Here is a 24,947-nt window from a genome sequence, read left to right as displayed (position 1 = left end):
GGGAGCTGGGGATCCGACCCCCCCCTCTTCGCCGCTAGGCCCAATACCCCCTTTCTGCCCGCTACCCCTCCAGCTCGGCGGCCGTCCCGCCCCCCCCCCCCCCCCCGCACCCACGGACGGGCGGTTGCGGCCTCCTAGAAGTGCCTGAGGCAAAAGTTTCACCCCGCCTCATGAGCGGGCCGGCCCTGCTTACCGCTTCTGTCGTTCCCCACCGTCAGCCGCCGGTCTTCTCCAATAGATGCCAGTGTCCGGGCGACTCTCCTGACCTCTTACCCGAACATACTGTGCCGCGCATGCCCAGTATGTCCTATCGTCTTTGCTTCTGCCGTTGCATAGTGACGGGCAGAAGTACACACACTCCCCTGCCTCCTCCGTCCTTACGTCTGCGCTCCACTGAAAAGCAAGCATCAGATGCTAATCACGCATCTATTGGAGAAGACCGGCGGCTGACAGTGGGGAACAACAGAAGCGGTAAATATCTAATTTTCTCTCCCTACCCATTGCAAGTTTCATTGAACCAGAGCCTTTGGGTTCAGGTATCCTTTAAGCTAGAACATTTTTTTGGGATTTACTCACCTGGGGCTTCTACCAGCCCCCTGCAGCCATCCTGTGCCCTCACAGCCACTCACGGATTCTCCTGTCCCACGCCACCAGCTAGTTTAGTTTTCAAGCAACAGACTCACTGCGCAGGCCTGGCCACGCGCCTCCTTCTACGCGTTTCCGTCCGTGCAGGATGCCATTGTGGACAGGAACGTGTAGAAGGAGACACGTGGCTGTGCCTGTGGGCGAATCGAAAGTAGCAGGCGGCGGGGGACAAGAGGATCCTTGAGTGACTGCGAGAGCACGGGACGGCTGCAGGGGGCTGGTAGAAGCCTCAAGTGAGTAAAACTAATTTTTTTTCCCGGGCTTAAGTGCCGCTTTAATCACGCATAAGGCTGCGCTCGCAGTGCGGCATTGTGGTGCGGTGTAACTGCTTTCCGCACTGCAATGATACTCCTATGTGATCTTCACAATGCAACCAGTGTGTTGTCGTATAACGGCGTGCATGCAGTCCATTACTGCGAAACGCGCATTAACAGTGACAGTGAAGCTTACTTTCTCATTGACTGTATGCTTCACTATATGCGACGCAATGATCGCATAACGCGCGGTACAAATTTTACATTCTGTTGCTTTAGAATGAGCACAATGCCCCACCGTGAACCTAGGAGTACTGAAAGTCAAAATAAAAAAAAATAAAAAATTAATGCAGAAATGTATTTCTAGATAAACATAAAAAATGGAAACAAATATAAAATGCAAAAAAAAAAAAACAAAAAAAAAACGGAAACAAAACAAAAAAATGTTTCCCCTGTGAATAGCTACGCTAAATTATATTTTCATTTTTTATTTTATTTTTTCACAATTTTCAGGAATTATTTGAAATGTTTTTCCAACCTCTGTGATTCTCTCAGCTGGAACAAAACTATTTACTCTGCCTCAGAAAATATCTAAATATTGAAGAAAAAGGGAGTCCTGTGACATTAGTTTCAGTATACAGTACATGCAGAGTGTATCATCTGTAAGACCCCCCTTCCGGGGACACCCCTCCTCCCCTGTCTATAGTGTGACTGCTGTCTATGTGGCATTATGCTGTGCACACCAGTGACCACCCCCACTCTTGTGCTTTCAGAGCAGACACTGAACTGGCCCAGCAATCACACAGGAGGGCCAAGGCATCCAAAGTTAGCAACTTTTCCAGACTTGCTTCCAGGCAAAATAGTTTGTGTGTAGTGTGGGAAAAGTAGCTGAATAAAGTTTGTTCAAAGAAAAACTTTTTTTTACTCTTGTCTACGTGAATTGAAACACTTCCCCCAAATCCAAGAATTCCATTCCCAGAGAGCCGCCTGCAGCCAGAGGCTGACACTCATAGAGCCTTCCCCTCCTGTGTGTGTGTGCAGCCCCCTCCCCTGCCTGGCTGGCCTGCTACGTGGTATAGACAGATCTGTAGGGAGAATCAGAAGATCCATCCATTCGACCCGAGGCTACAGTTCTCCTGACACCGGACCACGAGGAGGACTCATGCACTTGGGCAGCCGAGATTCCTGGGGATATTTCAGGGACCCCCTGATGCCATAGAGAGTCCATGGAACAACACTGAAACCTGGAGAATTCTGTAAGTTTAGCAAATTTCCACCCTTTCTCATTTATATGGTGCAGGGGTAACGAAAAGTTTCAATGTTTTAGGCTTTCAACATATTAGGACACAAAAGCGATATTCCAAGCTTGGCATGATGAAACTGGAAATTAAACCTGTCACTTTTTGGGGGCTGTTAATTTTTAGCTGTGACTGTCTGTCTTAACAGTAGCGTTTTGCAACCCTTCAACTTTTATTGAGGCTGTATTCAGCTTAATTAAACCCAAGGAGTTTGGCCATATAAGAAAAGCAAGATATTGTGAATCAGGATGATACCATTTATTGACTAACTTAAAAAAAAAGCTTTACTCTTTTTATTTTTTTAAGTTAGCCAATAAATGGTATCATCTTGATTCAAAACTTTTTGCTTTTACTGATGACTAACACGGTACAACACTCTACTGCCTTATGATACATTACTTAAATTACTAAAGCAAGCCTATTCTTGACCGTTACCAATGGAGATTGTCTTTATCAGAGTGGCGACCTCGATGGACCCCTCGTCCCTGACCACCACTCTATAAAAGTGGCAATCTGAGGAAAACTGGTGCTAAAGGATGGTGTTTTAGCAGATATGCAGTAGATATGCAGCACCACTAGGATTTTATATAGCAGGTTCCTAAGAATACTTTACTACTTTGCCATGAGGTCCCACCAACGAACCACTGGCTGCACTCTTCACAATATAACCAAATGGGCAGGTTATAGACTCTTTGCTGACTTAATGGAGTTATCAGGGAAAATTAATAAAATAAGTTCCTCCAGCCCCAAGCTCCCAGCATGTCCCTCGCCACAGCTCTCCCCGCAGCCGTTCGTTGCAGCCCGGTCCCCGGCAATGACGTCAGGCCGACCTCCAGGTCGGCCTGTATTGCGCCTGCGCGAACGGCGGCACTGTCACTCACCGCCACGTGGGCTGGAGCGGACTCCACTCCGGCCCATGTGGCGGTGATTGACAGTGCCGCTTGCACAGGCGCAGTACAAGCCGACCTGGAGGTCGGCCTGACGTCATCGCCGGGGACCGGGACGGAGCTGCGGCGAACGGCTGTGGGGAGAGCTGCGGCGAGGGACATGCTGGGAGCTTGGGGCTGGAGGAAGCCCCCGGGAAGTAGCACTTATTTTATTAATTTTTCCCCTGATAACTCCTTTAAGCAAAGATAATTAGGATGCCAGTATAGAAAAGCAGATGTGAAATCTTTCGCTGCTGGAAGTCAAAGGTCAATGTGGACCAGAATGCAATCACACCCTAGCGTCTCAAACACTCGGCTGTAAGTGACTGCTAGGAGAAAAAAACAAAATGGGAGGAGCACTCCGTAGTGTGATACCTTTTATTCAAAGTTTAAAATGCGCAGTAAAAGTTGCACTTACTAGATGCTTAAGGAAAGCAAGCGTTTGGTTTGGCATATAGCCCAGAAGAAGACTTCCCATCGGAGAAATGACCTGAGGCTGCAGTGGCCAGCGGCAACGGGGGTCCAGATGGAAGGTGGACTCGTGGTGTCTACGCCGAAACGCGTCTTGACGTCACCTGTACAATGTTACCCCACAGGAGACACCTCAAGTCCACCTTCCATCTGGACACCCACTGCCGCTGGCCACTGCAGCCTCAGGTCGTTTCTCCGATGGGAAGTCTTCTTCTGGGCTATATGCCAAACCAAACGCTTGCTTTCCTTAAGCATCTAGTAAGTGCAACTTTTATAGAGGATGCCAGTATAGATAGCCAGATGTGACCGCCAGTATAGGTAGCCATAGCCCTCCATCGTGCAGAGTGGTGACCAGAGCAGTGGAGTTACTCAACATTCTTAAGATCCAGCACCAGTCCCACACGAGCCACCTTCTACCTAGGGGTTCCGGGTTCCATGACTGCAGTAGTGTCTGTCATCACATAACCCATCAGTGCCAGTGGGTCACATGATGACAGACACCACTGCAGCCATGGAGACTGGGATCCCAGGCGAAAGGTGGATCACATGCATTCTGCACTGGATCCTAAAGAGGTGAGTCAGTACCTTCCTCCGCATCTGCTCACCGCTCTGCATGGGCCTAATTGCCGGTGTCACCACATATGATTCAGGTAGCTTCACGGTAGGGCTCTCCCTGCAAATATGGGTCACCATTCCCTCTGCCTTGATAGAAGTTGGCTGGTGATGAGGAACTGCACCAGGGTTCCCCCAGAAATGTATTTTAGCCAAGTGGGGTGAAGACAGAAGAAGCTGGTCAAAAAGTAGGTGTGGATCATGCCAGACGCAACACAGTTTAATATCCTATAGTTTCAGTGGCCACGTGTGCGACAGCCAACATCAAACCAACAAAAGTTGGTCCAGGTAATGCGTTTAAAGCTTTGTAGACATGCTCGATTAAAGTCCGCTGAGGCAGGCGTTATCAATCAGCTGTGTGCACAGTGGCCTGGGACACCCCAGAGCAATGGTCAACTGCTTTGAAGACACTGCTCCCTGCCCACTGTGTGACATCATCCATATGCTGCATTGCTGCCTCCTTGCATAGCAACAGAGCATGTTGTCAGTTACAAATTGACTTTGCGTCTGTACAACCCAGCCCAGCAATGTCGCCCTTGGGATCGGGGTACCGATCCCCGATGGGCAACATTAATCAAAGTTGTGTATGCACCTTAATGACTAACTGCTTAAAGGACAACTATCAAAGTTAGCTGAAATTCTAAATGCCACATATATTTCCAGTAATTACTAGCAAATAGTAATGCAAAGGCTTTTTTTCATTTGTGTGTAGAAAATGACATTTTCAGAGAACCGTTTTCACTGTGGGCATTACTTTGGAGGACTGTATCCAGCATACAGAAACAGTCCCATTGGCTGTAATCCTGTGACTGCTATGTCTTCTGAATGATAGAAAGCTGAACTATACCTTCAAATTGTGTGTAAATAAAATCTGCTGCAGCTGCTGTGCCTGATCCTGTCTCTACCTCTCTCTCTGCCTCAGTAGTGTAAAGTAAACCGTTCTAGGCCAGGGAGAAGTGTAATCCAGCTACATAGTACAGCTCTGCCTCGCACTGTGTATGACCCTTGCTGGTTCTCGACCTTGTCTCCGCCTTTGCCCTTCTGTACTTTCAGACATCTGCCTTGCTGTGTATGACCCTTGCTAGTTCTCGAACCTTGTCTCCGTCTCTGCCCTTCTGTATTTTCAGACATCTGCCTTACTGTGTATGACCCAGGCCTGTTACCAATTTACCGTATCTTGTGTCACGTAATCCAGCGTGATACTACAGTTGTCCTTTAATAACACAGAGTGAGACCACCTAACACTGCTGACAGATTGGGGGTATTATAGTGACAGCTGGGTAGTCAGGAAACTCAGCTAGTGGGAGCACCAATATGAAAAGGGGCTGGGCAGAACCCTGTGCACAGTAACTGCCACAGGCACCTAAAGCTGTGTACATCTGCTTGACCGGTGTTGTTAAAAAAAACGCTTGATCCTCAGCTGATGGGGTCAAACGACGTCAGAGCACATTTGAATTAAGTGATGGCACAGTGGTGGAATCTTCTGTATATCGACAGTGCACATCGACTAGTGTATGGTCAGGTATTATTTGAAAGGAAATAAATATGGCAGCCTCCGTATGACTCTCACTTCAGGTTTCTTTCAGTGTAATTTGCAGACATCAAACTAACAAACGATTCCGTGACTAACTATACATGGTTTATTGCACAACTCTGATTTTGCCAGCAGTGATAAGCTGCTTCTTGCCAGGCACTGTATTGTGTTTAGAAATTGCACTATTGTCCTTGAAGCTCTAAATTATGTAAACAGTGTGAATTATCAAGCTTACTAGCAGGAGGTTTAAAACTGAAACTAGGAAAAAAAATAATAGTAAAAGTGGTATGCACCTACCAGTGGAACTTCATGGAATTATTTAACTTTTTTTCCCTGGATACTTTGAGGGCATCGCCTGTTATAGCAGAACTTTAATGTTTTCATCTTATTTTTTGTGATTTGAAGCAAAAAGCTGATATCTACTTGATTCCTATCTTCCAGTTCCTTGGATGAAAGCGGACATCGTCATGGCCCTGGCAATTTGCTGCACCCTCCTTCTCCTTCTTGTCTTCTCGGTCAATGCTCAGTATGAACGTTACAGCTTCAGAAGTTACCCCCGGGATGAGTTAATGCCCCTGGAATCTGCCTATAAGTATGCACTGGATCAGTATTCTGGAGAAAACTGGCCGGAGTCAGTCAATTACTTGGAGATAAGTCTGAGGCTCTTCCGACTTTTGAGGGACAGTGAATCCTTCTGTAATCTGAATTGCAGTACAGCAAGGATAAGTGATAATCCCCTACCAGAAGGGATGGAGAAGGGGAATGAGACCCGTTTCAATGCCTTTCCTGAACTCAGGGTGTTTGGAGATGTTCTTATGAGATCCAGATGCCTGAAACGGTGTAAGCATGGTCTACCCGCCTTCCGTCAGTCTCAACCCAGCAGAGAAACAGTGGTGGAGTTTGAGGCCCGAGAACCCTACAAATTCTTGCAGTACGCTTACTTCAGGACCAACAACTTACCTAAGGCCATTGCGGCCGCTCATACCTACCTTCTCATGCACCCTGATGATGAGATGATGAAGAGGAACATGGCATATTATAAGAGTATGCCAGACACTGAAAACCACATCAAAGATCTGGAGACCAAGGCCTATGAGAGTTTGTTCATCAGGTCAGTGAGGGCCTACAATGGAGAAAACTGGAGGACCTCTATCTCTGACATGGAGCTTGCCTTACCTGATTTTTACAAGGCCTACCAAGAATGCACAGCTGCCTGTGAAGGTTCGAGAGACATTAAGGACTTCAAAGACTTCTACCCTTCCATTGCTGATCACTATATCCACGTCCTAAAGTGCAAGATGAAATGTGAAATTGACCTCACCCCAATCATCGGAGGTTATGTGGTTGAGAAATTTGTGGCCACTATGTATCACTATCTGCAATTTGCCTATTATAAACTAAGTGACGTCCGTAACGCAGCTCCTTGTGCAGCCAGCTATCTCCTGTTTGACCCTGATGACGACGTCATGAAGCAGAACATGGTCTATTATCAGTATCACAGAGAGAAGTGGGGCCTTTCTGATGAGCATTTCAAGCCCAGGCCTGAGGCTTTCCTGTTCTACAACATCACCACCAAACAGAAAGAGCTGTATGAGTACGCCATGCAGAATCTTGCCGAAGATGACGAGGGAGACGTGGTGGAATATCTTGATGAACTTTTGGCAGCAAGTGATTTCTGAGGTTTTATTTTTTATTTGTTTTTAACAGGTACAAGACTTTTTGTGAAAGGTTTGCAGGTCTGCCATTTCCAAGATCCCTGAGGTGAAAATTGCTCTGGGAGTTTGCTAATTTTCACATTCAATAATATTTTCATGTGGGAATAAAAGATTCTTAAAAAAAACAACAAAGGGTTATGCTTATTTTATAAAATCCCGGTAGCCTGATTTTAGTCCGATGCACTATCTGTCCCAGGAGAGGACATCAGGATATGTGCTTATAATCTTTAGATCTTTAGAGGTTTAATGCATTGAATGCTTGCATGTCTGCATTATGCTTGTTACAGGGCCAGAGTTAGGACACCTACGATTACCTGGGTACTTCTGCGCAGTGTAGGTAAATATGCAAGAGAATGCATTCTTTTGTAACTAAGACCCCCGCTTTTAACTTAGCTGTAGGGATAGCAGTGGTTCCAGGATCATTGATTTCTGTGAATGCATTTGTATGAAGATGTGCATGCGAGTGTGCAAATGGTTAACTGTTTCTGCCATTTCTGCCACCCCCTTTAGCACCTCATCAATTACTTATTTAAATGTCTCGCCCCGCAAGATGCATGCCGTCTCAGCTGTATGCTGCTGTATGTTTGACCCGCTTATTTCAGGCAATAAGCAGGGGATAAACAACAGCAATTCAGTTATAGCAAGCAGAGCGCCTCTGTCCACCTACCAATATATTTGAGTCCACCCCAGGTGGAGGGGTGATCTACCCCCTTTCTTCCTATCTACAGAGAGCGACTTCTTAATCCTGAGTGAGGACAGGTCTAATCTCCTCACCTGCCTAATGAGTGGTTACCTAGGTGGTAACCCGTGTTTGTGAGTATTACCATCTCACTGTTTCATTTATCCAATCAATTTTGACATACTACACCATATTGTGCTCTCGATTTCTCTTCAACTTTAGTTTTCCTTCTGAAGTTGTGTGTGGGAGCAATAGCCATTACCACTGGCAGGAGCCCCCACTCGTTTTACATACTGTTTTTACATTTAGGAAATTGAACTGACATTTGTAGTTGTTCTAATAGACTTTTCTGTGTACATATAGGGCAAAGTCCTGTGGATCCAATTTTGCATTTTTTTATAGCTGTGATCAGGAATCAGATTGGATTTATTATTGAAATTATTGATTCGACCTGCCTATGTAACCCGAATCAGATGATTATTATCAGACCTGTTTGGTCACTTTCTGATCAATAAAGGAATTTTGCGAAGTTCTCATCTAATAGTCGATCCCTTTGTCGATCGGGAGCAGTTGGACATGTACACATGGTAAGACTTACCCGTCGATTGGACAGGAAGTTGCATCGTGTGTTCCCATCATAAGACAAGAACAGGAAGTTTTCATTACCAGCTCAAAAAATGTGCAAGGATCTGATCAGATTTGGGGACTGATGATTAACTATCAGCTGTAGTGCAACACTATGTCGATATACAGCAGATTCAATCACTGTGATTGAATCTGCTGTGAAATCGTTAACGCAGTTGTTAACCAATCGAGCAATTTGCATCCAAAATCGATCAAGTCAGTCGATCTGTCCAAGCAGAAAATTTCTCTTGATCGCCTGTCTGCTGTTGCGAGTCCCACGGTCCCCGGGACAGAGCAATTGAGAGGTCAGCACAGACCGTCCACTGACAGCCAGACGTGTCCTCTGCAGACCTCAGCGTGGTCAGGACAGAACAACTGAGAGGTCAGTACAAACCTTTCACTGACAGCCAGACGTGTCCTCTGCAGACCTCAGTGTGGTCAGGACAGAACAACTGAGAGGTCAGTACAGACCTTCCACTGACAGCCAGACGTGTCCTCTGCAGACCTCAGCGTGGTCAGGACAGAACAACTAAGAGGTCAGTACAGACCGTCCACTGACAGCCAGACGTGTCCTCTGCAGACCTCAGCGTGGTCAGGACAGAACAACTAAGAGGTCAGTACAGACCGTCCACTGACAGCCAGACGTGTCCTCTGGAGACCTCAGCGTGGTAGGGACAGAACAACTGAGAGGTCAGTACAGACTGTAAAATAACAGCCAGACGTGTCTTCTGCAGACCTCAGCGTGGTCAGGACAGAACAACTGAGAGGTCAGTACAGACCTTCCACAGACTGCCAGACGTGTCCTCTGCAGACCTCAGTGTGGTCAGGACAGAACAACTGAGAGGTCAGTACAAACCTTCCACTGACAGCCAGACGTGTCCTCTGCAGACCTCAGTGTGGTCAGGACAGAACAACTGAGAGGTCAGTACAAACCTTCCACTGACAGCCAGACGTGTCCTCTGGAGACCTCAGCGTGGTCAGGACAGAACAACTAAGAGGTCAGTACAGACCGTCCACTGACAGCCAGACGTGTCCTCTGGAGACCTCAGCGTGGTCAGGACAGAACAACTAAGAGGTCAGTACAGACCGTCCACTAACAGCCAGACGTGTCCTCTGCAGACCTCAGCGTGGTCAGGACAGAACAACTGAGAGGTCAGTACAGACCGTCCACTGACAGCCAAACGTGTCCTCTGCAGACCTCAGCGTGGTCAGGACAGAACAACTGAGAGGTCAGTACAGACCGTCCACTAACAGCCAGACGTGTCCTCTGCAGACCTCAGCGTGGTCAGGACAGAACAACTGAGAGGTCAGTACAGACCGTCCACTGACAGCCAAACGTGTCCTCTGCAGACCTCAGCGTAGTCAGGACAGAACAACTGAGAGGTCAGTACAGACCGTCCACTGACAGCCAAACGTGTCCTCTGCAGACCTCAGCGTGGTCATGACAGAACTGAGAGGTCAGTACAGACCGTCCACTGACAGCCAAACGTGTCCTCTGCAGACCTCAGCGTAGTCAAGACAGAACAACTGAGAGGTCAGTACAGACCGTCCACTGACAGCCAGACGTGTCCTCTGCAGACCTCAGCGTAGTCAAGACAGAACAACTGAGAGGTCCGTAAAGACCGTCTACTGACAGCCAGACGTGTCCTCTGCAGACCTCAGCGTGGTCAGGACAGAACAACTGAGAGGCCAGTACAGACCGTCCGCTGACAGCCAGACGTGTCCTCTGCAGACCTCAGCGTGGCCAGGACAGAACAACTTAAAGGTCAGTACAGACTGTCCACTGACAGCCAGACGTGTCCTCTTCAGACCTCAGCGTGGTCAGGACAGAACTGAGAGGTCAGTACAGACCGTCCACTGACAGCCAGACGTGTCCTCTGCAGACCTCAGCGTGGTCAGGACAGAACAACTGAGTGGTCAGTACAGACCGTCCACTGACCGCCAGACGTGTCCTCTGCAGACCTCAGCGTGGTCAGGACAGAACAACTGAGAGGTCAGTACAAACCTTCCACTGACAGCCAGACGTGTCCTCTGCAGACCTCAGCATGGTCAGGACAGAACAACTGAGTGGTCAGTACAGACCGTCCACTGACCGCCAGACGTGTCCTCTGCAGACCTCAGCGTGGTCAGGACAGAACAACTGAGAGGTCAGTACAAACCTTCCACTGACAGCCAGACGTGTCCTCTGCAGACCTCAGCATGGTCAGGACAGAACAACTGAGAGGTCAGTACAGACTGTCCACTGACAGCCAGATGAGAGAACCCAGCATGGTCGGGATTATGGGATAAGAGCTCATCAGCCCAGAATTCAGTGGCAAGTGATTTATGCTATGTGTATGTTTGAGGGAACTCTGTAGTCAGCTTGAAAATGGCCCAATCCAATGCTGCGACAGCTCTGCATCATCTGATGTATGGGCACTTTAATGCTGGGAATACACGTTTCGTTTTTGCCTTCGTTTTAGCCTTCGATTCGTTCAGTAAACGAATCGAGTGTTGAAAACGTATGTGAAAATAGTCATAATCTCATTATAGTTTCGATTAATAGACCCCAAAAACGAACGACTAGTGATCGAACATGTTTGATATTATCTCTCTTTATCCATCTAATCGAGCCATTGGTAGGCTTGATGGCTGTTCAGATCGATTATATGTTCGTTTATGTTAGTCCGTCCCTGTAAAAAGGGATTTTCGTTTCGTTTCTTTGCAGCCTTCGATTATTGAAAAAACGAAACCATCAGAATCGGAAAAAAAAACGAAACCGTGGGTGGTGATATTAACCGTACGTTCGATTATTTCGGGAACGAAAAGGACAAAAGGCACAATCGAAACGAAGGTTTAAACGAAACGTGTATTCCCAGCATAAGTCAGTCAGTTAGTCCCCTGAAACCATCAGGCTTTATTCCCGGGTGATCAGATCCTAAAATGGGGTTCAGTCTTCACACATGTTAAAGCAATAGAGGCAATCTTAATTAAGAAATACAAAACATGGTAAATGTCATAATATATTTTATTGTTATCAACAGTCAGGATTATACATAAGAAAATCTCATAGCATTCAGAAAGAGCGTTTAAAGGAACACTATGATGAAAAATTTTAACATTTATAATAAATACATACATATAAAATGTACATTTTCTGCCAGAGTACAATGCATTATAAATTACTTTTCCCCTATGTTGCTGTCATATACAGTAGGTTGTATAAAGCTGATAGATTTTGGACTAGTTCATCACCTCGTGGGGGATTCTTATTACTGCCTGTATTCTTTAGGCCTCTTTCAGACGGCAGCTGACAGGTGGTGAATTCACTGCATTTTAGCTGCTCTCCTGTACCGGCTGGGTGCTTGTTAGCACTTGGTACTGGCGCTAGACAAACAACAAACAAACACAGAACATTTATATCGTGCTTTTCTCCTGGCGGACTCAAAGCACCAGAGCTGCAGCCACTAGGACGCACTCTATAGGCAGTAGCAGTGTTAGGGAGACTTGCCTAAGGTCTCCTACTGCATAGGTGCTGGCTTACTGAACAGGCAGAGCCGAGATTCGAACCCAGGTCTCCTGTGTCAGAGGCAGAGCCCTTAATCATTACACTATCCAGCCACAAGCAGCCCCCCCATAGAGTCCCATCTGAGTGTGGCCCCAGCCGTGCTCAAATGTCACGGTGCCCTGCTGACAAGTAACGCCACCGCGTGTCGGAGTTTGACATGCGTGATGTTCCAACCACTACAATTTGGCTGCGTTTAAATAAAAAAGAATAATTTATAGTGCATTTTACTCTAGGAGAAATCTACATTTTATATTTTACAATATTTTTGTGATTGGAACTGTGTCGGGGTGTTTTGTAGCCAAGAGAAAAATTTTTGAAAAAGAAAAAAAAACAGACTCAACACAAACCTGTCCAGAGCTGTACATCAACATCAACTCTGCTGCATATCTGCACTGGTTTTTCAACTTTAAGGGACATTCCAGAAACATTTCAGATTTTATCATCCTCATAAGTCTCCAAGGAGAGAACAGCATATAAATCATTCTCTGGTTTATGTACCATAATAAAATTCACGGAGGAAAGCTCACTGCGAGCTCCAGTATGTAGCAGAATGACATAAAGGTAACACAAAAGTCCTGATTTAAAGGTGATATGTGACATAAGATAAACGTGTATGTACAGTACAAAACATATTCATAATCAGGCTGTTGAACTTGTTTTATTTTGCTGCCTGAAAGTTACAGTCATTTCTAGGTATGGAAGTGGCAGCTTCCTTGTGGTACATCACTGATAAGCTAATTACAGCCATACAAGTTTTCCTGTCAGAATACAACTTCTGAGAGCAGGAGGTGATAAAATAGATGAACTATTATTATTATTAGTATTAGGCTGACACTGAGCAGAAGCAACAAAACATCCAATCTAGTTTGTAAATGTGAAGTAAAACCATGCGATATGGTTCACACTTGAATATATGTTTGTATGCAGAAAAAAAATGACAGCAGTACAGCACTGTGTTCATTTTCCCTATCAAATTACATTAGCTACTGTGAAAAAAAGGTGCAGGTTTACCCAAATGCAAACCCACCTGGGCCCATATGCAATTAACATTTTCTCCTTGGTAATCTCCTTGGTGATAGTTCCAAACATGATGTCAATAAAATGACTTTTAAGCCACCAGCAAGCAAGAAAATACCCAAAATATTTATGATCGTACTTTTTCAGAAAATTAAAAATTATCTCCTAGGAGAAAACTCAGGAGAAAAAGTTAATTGCATATGGGCCCAGGTGTACAAAAACACATGCAGAAAACAGACAAGTGTGACCCCTGTTTTCACACCCTAATCAATAAAATACCTCTTTAGACATCAATGTGCAAAAAGCATGTAAAAGATCAGCAGAGGGGTGTGGCTCCAGCTGACAGGGTAGAAGTAGGAGGTCACTGAAGAGGATATGGAGATCTGGGAACAGTACAGCAGGTTAATTCTAGAATAAATGATATAAAATCAATTTCCATGCAGGGCCGGATTCAAGCCAAGGCCATATAGGCCATGGCCTAGGGCACCATAGGATCAAGGGCGGGTGGGCAGCAGAGTTTACTTGGGGGGGGGGTGAGGGGGGGTCACCTGGCTACCGCTCCTGGAGGGAGAGGGGGTCATCAGGCTATTATACAGAGGGTGTGTGTGGGGGGGGGGTTCATCTGGATTCTTATACTACAGGGAAAAGAGGGGAAAGGGTCATCTAGCTGCCTATATTAATAGGAACGGTCAATGGGCTACCTATACTGGAGGGAGGGTGAAGGGTCATCTGGCTACCTATACTGAGGGGGGGCGGCTGCTGACAGTGGCCTTGGGCAGTAAAGAGTACAAATCCGGCCCTGGTTCCATGAAATTCATATGATAAGTGTGCCTTAAAGAGGAACTTCAGCCTAAACAAACATACTGTCATTAAGTTACATTAGTTATGTTAATTAAAATAGATAGGTAATATAATCTCATATCCACCCTGTTTTAAAAGAACAGGCAAATGTTTGATTTCATGGGGGCAGCCATCTTTTGGTTGAAAGAAGGTGACAGGGAGCATGAGACACAGTTCCAACTGTCCTGTGTCCTGATCACCCCTCCCAGTTGCTAGGCAACGTGAACAACAACATAGGAAATCCCATCATGCTTTGCACAGCATCAGGGGAAAAAACCCGGGCAGTTTTCTTTGATGGGTGGAGCTTAGCTTCTAAGCAGCTAAAAATTAGGCTTGGGTAAGAAAAACAAAGTTCTGATTCTGTGAAACTGTTAAAGAAACACCAAGCCTTATCAGTGCTGCTGAGTAGATTTGTAGTCTGGAGGTTCACTTTAAAGGATATATCCAGGGATTTAAAAAAAAAGGTTTTACTCACCTGGGGCTTCTTCCAGCCCCTAGCAGTCTGGTAGGTACCACGGTGCAGATTTCGCCCTGAGCCAGGCCTCCGGTCGTCCCTCCGTAAAATTGCGACTGTTGGGCATTAAATCAAAAATTCTTTATTTTTATCTGGTAAACAAGTAATAAGGATGCTAACCAGGCAATCCAAAAGTTAAAATCACTATTACTTTTCTTGTTTATAAATTATCATTCCCCAGTTTACCTGACTCTTATTTGGTACATTGCCGCACAAAGGAAGCTGCAGGGCATGCTAGGTTGTCCTTTTTTGCTTCTCTACTTTCCGCTCAGACTTAGCTAATGCAGCCTGATTGGCTGAACCCTCTTTACCTCCTGTTTTCTCCTCCCACACCTCTGTTCCTCTCTGATTGGCCAATATTTCCCATGCTGAGACAATGCACTTTCTATTGTAGAGCTGGGTGGGAGTGCCTGAAGACTGAGGGGAGAGCAGGCAAGCAATACACAATCAGGCAGAGGAGAGTAAGGAAGGAAATGATATCTGTATTGGCTTCAAAATAGCCACAGTTAAAATGGGAAATGCTAAGAAGGATTTTCTCTTTTTTTACTATAGAAAAATCACTAAAATCAAAATGTGGACAGTGCCATACATATGTTGAGTAAGTAGAGCAAGTATTTATCTACTTATATATGTGTTTTTTTCTGAGCTAGTATGGCTGACAGCTCCTCTTTAAGGGTCCTTCCACACTGAAAATTGCAAATGTGATTGAAATTGCAACCTTTTTTAAGGAGTGGCTTTTTTCTTACAAGCCCCCATAAAAATTCCATTTGTGATATTAGTATCACATGCACAAAATAACCAATATTTGCCATTTGTAACTACTTCAAGGTTAACATGAGCCGCTTGTTTGCCTCTCTCACCTGTTTCCATCACTTTCCAAATGGGACATCTCATTGGAAATCGCATAGCACTGTGTTTGCTATGTGATTACTTGCGCTTCTATTGACTTGACACGAACGCAGGAAAACTACAAGCAGGCACTTACAGTGATGATCGGGCGACATAATTTGGTTTCCTTGCAGCTAACTGCGGCTTTTGCAATTGTTGCCTATGGTGGTGCCCTTTTTATCTGAATTCATCCTACGCTATTTTTATCTGCTGTGTTTTCCATTGCACAGTTACTGCAATGTATGGTATATGCTCACCGCATTACACAGCAACCAAATGGCACTCATTCCCCAACAAATCAGTAGATAACTAGGCAGCAAAGCATGTAGTTCCGCCACTCATGTGATTTAGCCCTATGCGTGGCTGTATATAAAAGACCTCAAGAAACAGAAGTGGGATAACATGCATTATTAGCTTTCAGGTGTGTCTGCTGGGCGTATGCCAGCTCTGTGTTGTCAGCTATTCCCCTTTTAGTTTTCCTCTGTGTGTCTCAGGTCAGGCATGGCATTGGGCTCTACTGACTTTATGCTGCGCTTGAAGAAAATCACTCCAAGCCTCTCAGGTGCACCTTAGACCTTTAAGGCATAAATGCTAAGCTAGCTAAGAATTCTCACCCAACTTTTAAAGAAAACACAGAAGGCAGCATGGAGGGGCTCCGTGAAGTCAGCAGTGAAGGTGTATAAATGTCTAGCGGAATCATCCAGGTCATAAAAAGAGAGCTGGCCAGCCTCATAATCCAGATAGATTCTGATTTTTTTACATGAAAGAAGATGTTGTAACTGCCACTTTTGTGCATCATGGATAAAGTAAAATATGTTGTTTTCCCTGCCTACACACCAAGATTTGGCGTTCTCTCCAATTCGAGACTGACCATGCTTCCTTTCGATGGAAGGATAAGCCACGCCTACCCTCATACTTCCAAACTCACCGAGTTCAAAGTCCCAGTAAAGCCTTCCCGAGGAAAAGGTCTTTGTGCTCAAAACCTGTGAGTAATCAAAGCGTTCCTCTTTATCTATGCGCCACTGTTCGCTTCCCGGGCAAGACAATTCTTTCAAGTCATTGGAAATTTTGACGTTGTTGGCGGCTGTGTTTACATCCAGTATCAAGTCTGAAGCCTCATGGATGTAGATCCCTTTTCTTATGCCAGTCACTAAATCAAATAACCCTCTGTGCAAAGTCTCAAATACTGGCTCCTCATCAAAATGAGAGGAACTAGTTTTTACATCTCTTCTTCTGTACTCACTGAAAGTTCGCTTGAGTTTGTACAGTTCACTGCCACCTGAGTTCAGCCACTGAGAAAGAAGCAGGGGATCAGGTGCTCTTTGCAGCCCTTCAGTGTCACAAATCTTCCCGGACAGCTCGGTTTTCTTTTTATTTAAGTCTCTGAGCTTTTCTGAGATTACCTGCGACACCTGCTTCTTTTGGTTGGAGATCTGGTCCATGGTTCTTTTCTCAAGCTCATCAAGGTGTCTCCGAACATCTGTAATCAAAGTGTTTACTCTATCTTCCACATCTGTCACCTTTCTTTGCAGGTTCATCTCACAATCCAGAACACTTCGGATTGTTTTCTCAAGTGCCTCTTCCTCAAAGGTCAAAATATCCAGAGCATTTTTTAGTTTATCCTTCACCTTCTGGTAGGCATCGTTGAAAGTCAACACTGAATGGTCTCTGTGTTCTTCCAGCCCACATAAGATGCAGATGCACATCTTGTCCTGGAGGCAATAAAAGTCCAGAATCTTCTTGTGGATGGGACATTTTCTGTCTTTGAAATTACTGGTGGGTCTTGTTAAGATGTGCTCTGATGACTTGGTGTGGGCTTTCAGGTGACTGTCACACAGAGAAGATTCACAGTGTAGGCAGGACTGGACTGCAGGTACACGGGAGTGAATGCAGTAAGTGCAGAAGATTTGCGAGTCCCCGCTCTCTTCTGGATGGGGATCACTGGTATCTGATTTCTTCTCCAACTCTAGATACTTGAATCCACAAGCAGGACAGATCTCAACGCCAGAAAACTCCTTGGTGTCCAACACGTGGATTAAGCAGTCCTGACAAAAGTTGTGTCCACATTTCAGGGTTATTAGATTGGGGAAAATGTCCAGGCAACGGGAACAGTTCAACATTTCATTCAGGTGTGCGGACGCCATTCTCAGAAGCCCGGAGGACCTCCGGGCTTCGGCGGAGGACAAATGACAGTCGTCCTGTTATGGCTGTTGAGAAAGCTATGGGGCAGGGTCTGAAGGAAGATATTTGCATCTGAAAATGCAGCTTCTTCCTGGACTTTCAGGCAAGCATTACTAAGCAGTACGAGGCCCGACAAACAATGTACAGTTTACTTCTTCGGTTCTTCCCAAAGACCAGTCAAGCTGGAAAAACTACTTTTAACTAACTTTTGACAGCAATTTTATGTGACATTTCCACTTTGTATTTGCTCTCCATGCCACTTTTTTAACTTTGCGTGATAGATGTACTATATATTTCCAAGTAACTAAAGTTCTGGGCCTTCGATTGACCACAATATAAAGAAAAAAACAAAGCAAGAGGAACACCACTGGATTCTAAACATCTGCTTGTTCAACCACAGGGAGTGACTTTACATAGCTAAATAGTTTGGCTGCTACAGAGACATCTGTCTATCAAGTTCTACCAAGAGAAATAAATAAATTATATACCTTTCTGTCCTTCACCCTCACATATTCCAGTTGACCCAGGGGAAGGCAAAAAAAACAACCTTACAAGGCTCAGCTACTTAACCTTTAAAGGAAAAAAATCCTATTCGACTCCAGGAGGCAGTCAGATAAATCCCTTGCAAAGACAAGCTCACCTCCGGCCCGGACCCTTGGGCCTTGCCACAAGGGTTGCCTTGGCGAGGGCCAGGCCTCCGGCCTCCAGAGAGGCCCCCTTGAGTGCAGTGTGGAATTTTTGCAATTGTTAGGAATTGTTTTTCCTTACAAATGGTTGGAACAGTCAAGCAATGTGGACACACCGGTGGCAAGCTTCCTGTACTGCAGAGGGGTGAGCTTGCCACCGGTGTGTCCACCTTCCTGTACTGCAGAGGGGTGAGTCCAGTGGAGTGGATGGGTACGTCACTTCTTAGTGCTCCAGTGATGCTTCTGTGGGGGTTTCCTTCGTTTGGGGTCTACCTCTGGCTACCTAACACTTCTTGTAATGTAAGACTGATCCCTTCTGTTGAGTAATCCGGAGGAAGTGCCTGTGGCTGTGCACTAGTGATTCTGAACTGTGCATGTGCGAGTTTCAAACCAGACATGCCTAGTAACTGGAAGCACCCTGGCAATATAGGTCCAACATATTACACAGCACAGGACAATAAATGAGGATACAGAAAATGATAATAGGGGTGAAAGACAACACAATACAGGTAATAACAATTTTAATAATACAGCAAGACAGAGCGGTCCGGAAATGGTCAGGAGTAAGTGTACTTGCACCCCATTAGTCATTTAAAAAAAAAAACTTTCTACACAACTCAGGTGTGCTTTAAGGACCCTTCCACACTGAAAATTGCGATTGTGATGGCGATTTTCACTAGTTTACGAGTGTGCATTTTACTGTGATTATAGGTGTTATCAGCAGGTGTGATTACAATTTTTAATGATGTAAAAAAAAAAAACACTTTTCATTTTTTCAAATAGGAGATTGCAAGCAAATCGCACAGCACTATTTTTGCTATGTGATTTGCATGCGCTCCCATTCATTTATATAGCAGGCGCTATGTATGCGATTGTGTGTAAAACGGATCGCACTACGCTGTACAGGGCACCGGGATTACTATGTCAGTTATGGTGCCCTTGTTGTGATCGGCAATATGCATGCGCTTCAGTTATTTAATTGAAGCGCATGCAGGGTGGAAGGGCACTAAGGGCTAGAAAAGAGATGTGCAAACATTAAGGGCCGCGGACTGCATTCCTCTCCTTCCTTCCCCAGCAGAGTTTCGAGCAGTGCGGTAATTCCAGGGTTAACTCACCTAATTGCCGCTTTCAGTGCTCATCTCCAAGGCCACAGTGGCTGTGGCCATGGAGGCCGGTGCTGGAAGCAACAATTAGGTGAGATAACTCTGTAATTAGATACTGCTCGCAACTCTGCAGCTAGAGAAAAGTGGAATCCGCCCCTCCAGCAGCGGGCCAGTTTCATATCGCTTATGGGTTGGATACGGCATGTGGGCCATAGTTTGCCCAGCATTGGGCTAGAACCTGCCCTGCAATTGTCTGCCCTAATAAGCAGGTTGACATCTACAAATATTTAGTTATCCTTTGAGCGCTGGTTAAAGAGACACTGAAGCGAAAAAAAATGATATTATGATTTATATGTGTAGTACAGCTAAGAAATAAAACATTAAGATCAGATACATCAGTCTAATTGTTTCCAGTACAGGAAGAGTTAAGAAACTCCAGTTGTTATCTCTATGCAAACAAGCCATTAACTCTCCGACTAAGTCTTAAGGTCCGTACACACGTCGGACTGGAGGCAACGACGGGTCCGTCGTTGCCTCCCGCTGGGTGGGCGTTCCAACGTCAGTGTGGCATGTGTACGCACTGTCGGCGGACTGATACGGCTTTTTCTGAGCGATCCGCCGGGTCGCTCAGAAACAGCCGTATTAGTCCGCCGACAGTGCGTACACACGCCGGACTGTCGTTGGAACGCCCACCCAGCGGGAGGCAACGACGGACCCGTTGTTGCCTCCAGTCCGACGTGTGTACGGACCTTTAGTCGTGGAGAGGGCTGTTATCTGACTTTTATTATCTCAACTGTAAGTGAACTGTTTACTTTTTCTCTGCTAGAGGAGAGGTCATTACTTCACAGACTGCTCTGAAAGACTCATTTTGAATGCTGAGTGTTGTGTAATCTGCACATAATATAGAATGATGCAATGTTAGAAAAAACACTATATACCTGAAAATAAAAGTATGAGAATATTTTCTTTGCTGCTAATCTTCTAGTAATTATTCATAGTACACAACCAATTCACTATATCATATTTTTTTTCCGCTTCAGTGTCTCTTTAAGCCCAGATTTACATCACAGGGGCCTATAGGCACAGATGTTTTCGCACCTTAGCATTCACAATCCACAAACCTGAAAAACCCTTGCGGAACTGCACCAAAAATATGCTGGCTGGCCTAGATGTCAACTCTCCTCTGCCCAGGGTAGATAGTCACATGTGCCCCTTAGTATTAGGTAGCCAGAGGTAACCTCAGTATTAAGAAGCCAGAGGTGACCCCAAGTATTAGGTAGCTTGAGGTGCCCCCGGATAAAGGAAGATCTCCTCTATGGAGACTTTCCTCGGGACTCTGTATAGGGACAGAGGGAGGGAGGCACTGGGGGAGGGGAGTGAGCTGCCTTTCCATCATCAGGTGCCTGTAGGCATGAGCCTACAGTGCCTTATGGAAAATCTGGTGCTGGTATTGATAGTAGCAACAAATATTGTTTTTCTCCAGATCCCTTCCTGTGTGCCCCGTGTACAAACCTTCAGTCTATACAGAAGTTTATCTGCCATCTTGGGAATAACGGGCCTTAGACTTCACACTGCCATAAAATAAATCCGTTCAGCCAAACTGAATGGACCGGATCCTAACGGAGGTGAACTGATCCTATGTTAATCAATAGGATTGATCGACAGATGCACAACATTAACTAACGGAAAGGATAAAATGTAAAAGATTTTAAAAAATGCCTTTTAAAAATTGATCCATTTGGATGCATCAGTTTTTCCTATAGCAGCGTGAACCGGGCCTTTTGCTGCTTTGCTTTCACACTATACGCGTGGCATAAAAGTCACATTATATTGCAAGTGGGATGTGATGCAGGCAGGGAACACACTTGACTTTCAGTTTTCCGCACGCGTTTTTCTGCACACCAAGTGTGTTTCCATGCAGGAAAACGCGTGTGTTTTTTCACAGCAGCTAATGTAATTGATAGAGAAAACTGCCAAAATGTGCAGAGTCATTGCAGAATGTCAGTTTTTTTTCTGCGCGCGAACAACACAGTAAGTGTGAACTAGCCCATTGATTAACATGAGTTCTCAGTTTTTCTGTGCAGAAAACGCGCACGAAAACAGTCACGTGTGTTCCCAGCCGGAAGCATAAAGTATGACGGATCCCTCTACACCACACAGTTAATGTGTCGTTGGAAACATACCACAGGATTATAACTGAATCTCGTTGCAATGCAGTGTTAAAGGAGCCTTAAAGGGAACCCAAGGTGAGAGCGATATGGAGGCTGCCATATTTATTTCCTTGTAAACAATGCCTGTTGCCTGGCAGCTCTGTTGATCTTCTAGCATAAGTAGTGTCTGAGTCAAAACCCTGGAACAAGCATATGGCTAATCAAGCAAACCTTGAGTCAGCTGAGTCGGAGGACCTGATCTGCTGCATGCTTGTTCAGGGGCTATGGCTAAAAGGATTAGCGACACAAGGTCAGGAGGACTGCCAGGCAACTGGTCTTGTTTAAAAGGAAATACATATGGCAACCTCCATTTCCTTCTCACTTCAGGTTCCCTTTAAAGCAACAAAACCAACTAAACCTAAATGTACATGCTGATATATGTAACCCAGGTGGGTACAAGCACTGGTCTAACAAGCATAGCAAAAAAAACAACACACTACCAGTATATGCTAATCAACCACCTGTTATATATTAATATAGCAAAAAGGTATTTCTCGAGAGACATCACAAGAAAACCTGTTGTATAACTGTAGAAATTACATATAATGTATGTACAGAAATAACATTGAACGGGGAATTCCCCAGACTTGGCTCAACCTAGATTATGTAAAGCGACCGTGCACAATATAAGATTCTGGTTACCACAATAATAACCGTATCAAGCTTGCACATGGGGAGAAGCCGGCACGGACCCATTATAGCCAAAAAATGAAAGGCACCTAGTATGCCCATTGCTTCTCCAATTGCATACCTCACCCCATGTCCAAGCGACAGCGGTGGTCAACAACCATTAAAAATGCACCTCCCCGCCCCCCTATGCCCTCCCCCCCCCCCCCAATCACAACACCATGCCCTGCATACAATGTTCTCATAGAAGACATAGATCTCAGGGGTCGCTACCCCAATAAGTGTTTGCATCGATTCAATATGGATGGCACTCAAAAATGAAAAAAGAATATAGTATGAACTATTCGCAAAAATTCCACAAAAGATCCTCTATCCAGAGCTCACTAGATAGACTCAGAGTTCAGCATCGAGGAGCCATATGTATTCATTAGGGAATGCTGTTCCTTAGAGAGTCTCTCCTCCACAGATGATACAAGGCTCAGTGCACATGGCCTACTTGTTGTAAAGTAACTGTCTGGCCTATACTTGCAGGACCTCTGCGCACAGCCCAATGTTCCAACCACGCTGTGTGTCTCATAGGCAAAGTCTTAATGCGTGCAATATTAAATACATGGTCACCTTATAGACCAACAGTCATAATTAAATTGCAACTTTGTGGAAGCTGGTAAAGCATAGTCCATTTTTCATATATAGTTACCACCTCCTCCGCCGATACGACCCATAGCGTCCTCACAGGCTGCCGATTAGGCCCAACTAACCACAGCGTCCATGATACTTCTCACTGCGGGAGTGTCCAACTGTGTATATGCACAGAACTCAGGGCCTTAGAGTTCGTATTGAAGCGGGAGTCCTATTTCGATAGTATGCGCCATAGTACCAGGCACCGTGTATGGAATATTGACCGTAAATGGAATATTGCACGCATTAAGACTTTGGGCTCGATTCACAAAGCGGTGCTAACCCAGTTAGAGACTTTAGGCGTGATAACCATTGCACCACGCTGGTGAAAAGCCAGTTAGGGGCATGGGGGGGGCGGGGAGGTGCATTTTTAATGGTTGTTGACCACCGCTGTCGCTTGGACATGGGGTGAGGTATGCAATTGGAGAAGCAATGGGAATAGTAGGTGCCTTTAATTTTTTGGCTATAATGCGTCCGTGCCTGCTTCTCCCCATGAGCAAGCTTGATACGGGTATTATTGTGGTAACCAGAATCTTATATTGTGCACGGTCGCTTTAGATAATCTAGGTTAAGTCAAGTCTGGGGAATTCCCCGTTCAATGTTATTTCTGTGCATACAACTATATGTAATTTCTACAGTTATACAACAGGTTTTCTTGTGATGTCTCTCGAGAAATACCTTTTTGCTATATTAATAAATAACAGGTGGTTAAACAGCATATACTGGTAGTGTGTTGTTTTTTTGCTCCCTTTAAATAAAGGCCCGGTTCACATTAGCGTTCCCTGTCCGGATCCGCCTGATCGGATCTGGACCGTATACTGTACAAACGAATTGTACGTTCCACATAGCAATGCAAAGGCTATGCAGACGTTCACACGCGTTCGTTCCGTACAGAACGGAGCCGGACCGGATCCGGACTCCGGACACTTTTCCAACATGCGCTATTTTTCGGTCCGGATCATCTGTCCCACGCACCCGGACCGGAGCCTGACTGCACCATCCGGAAATACAAACCAATGGGAAACGGAAGCACAGAACACACAGGGTACAAACACCTGACGTTCTACCCCACTTCCTATGCGTATTCTAGCGGCGATTTTGGATGGGGACACATGGGCAAGCATTTTGGGGTGGAGCAGCAGTGATTTTAACGTGCTGGAGCTGTTTGGCAGTATGTCAGAGGTGGGGGTGAGGCCTAAACAGCGGAGGACCTGATTCCACAGGTGCACCTTCTGCTGACCTCCCAGACCCCAACATTTTTATTTATTTGTACTCTCTTTTGCCAAACGGATCCGGATCGCAGCCTGATGTACACCTGATGCAACCTGACCGGATCCGGATCTGATCCAGATCAGAACCGTACGGTTCCGATCCGGATCCGGTCAGTTCATCCGGTCCGTTTGGCAGAGAAACGCAAGTGTGAACGGGGCCAAAGCAAACCTGAGTTGAAAAATAAAAGTCAAAATAAACATACACACATCATACTTACCTCCGGCGTAGTATGCTAATTCATCTCTTTCTCTTCTTCCGCATCCTGCTTGTCCACTGTGAACAATGGAATTCTCCATCCTCCATTTTATCCATGAGTCTGTAACCGCTCAACGGGTCAGCACTCCGTAAGATGTAATATCTCTGGAGCCATAGGGAAACATGGACACTACCTTGCACATCAGTTGTCCTTTCAGTTATAACTGATAGCAACAGTGAAAAAGGGCCCTAAGGCTTTCATTGTCCAGAGAGACAAGTCTGACTAGATCTAGTCAGAACTGGAAGGAATTGTAGTTACAAGAAAATGGGGAGCTTCTGAGAGGAACTGATAGAGAGGTAAGTATGTAATATTCATTTGCAGGTACATCATCATCATTATTATTATTATTTAGTATTTATATATTACCAAC

The 24,947-nt window shown here is 45.4% G+C and overlaps 2 protein-coding genes across 3 annotated transcripts in view; both read left to right on the top strand.

Moving 5' to 3' along the window:
- Nucleotides 1-24,947, top strand: part of GSG1L2 (GSG1 like 2) — a 348,027-nt gene that overhangs the window by 293,973 nt on the left and 29,107 nt on the right. The gene's annotated exons all lie outside the window — the stretch shown is intronic.
- On the top strand, nucleotides 1,867-8,670 carry CRTAP (cartilage associated protein). The gene is made up of 2 exons (XM_068263997.1): nucleotides 1,867-2,155; nucleotides 6,182-8,670. The coding sequence occupies exon 2, from the start codon at nucleotides 6,190-6,192 to the stop codon at nucleotides 7,417-7,419; it is 1,230 nt and encodes a 409-aa protein (XP_068120098.1). The 5' UTR covers nucleotides 1,867-2,155; nucleotides 6,182-6,189; the 3' UTR covers nucleotides 7,420-8,670.

This window comes from Hyperolius riggenbachi, chromosome 12 (assembly GCF_040937935.1).
Source record: "Hyperolius riggenbachi isolate aHypRig1 chromosome 12, aHypRig1.pri, whole genome shotgun sequence".
NCBI classification, from domain to species: Eukaryota; Metazoa; Chordata; class Amphibia; order Anura; family Hyperoliidae; genus Hyperolius; species Hyperolius riggenbachi.
Note: the sequence above shows the minus strand (reverse complement) of the source record. Positions and strands in the feature narration are given on the sequence as shown.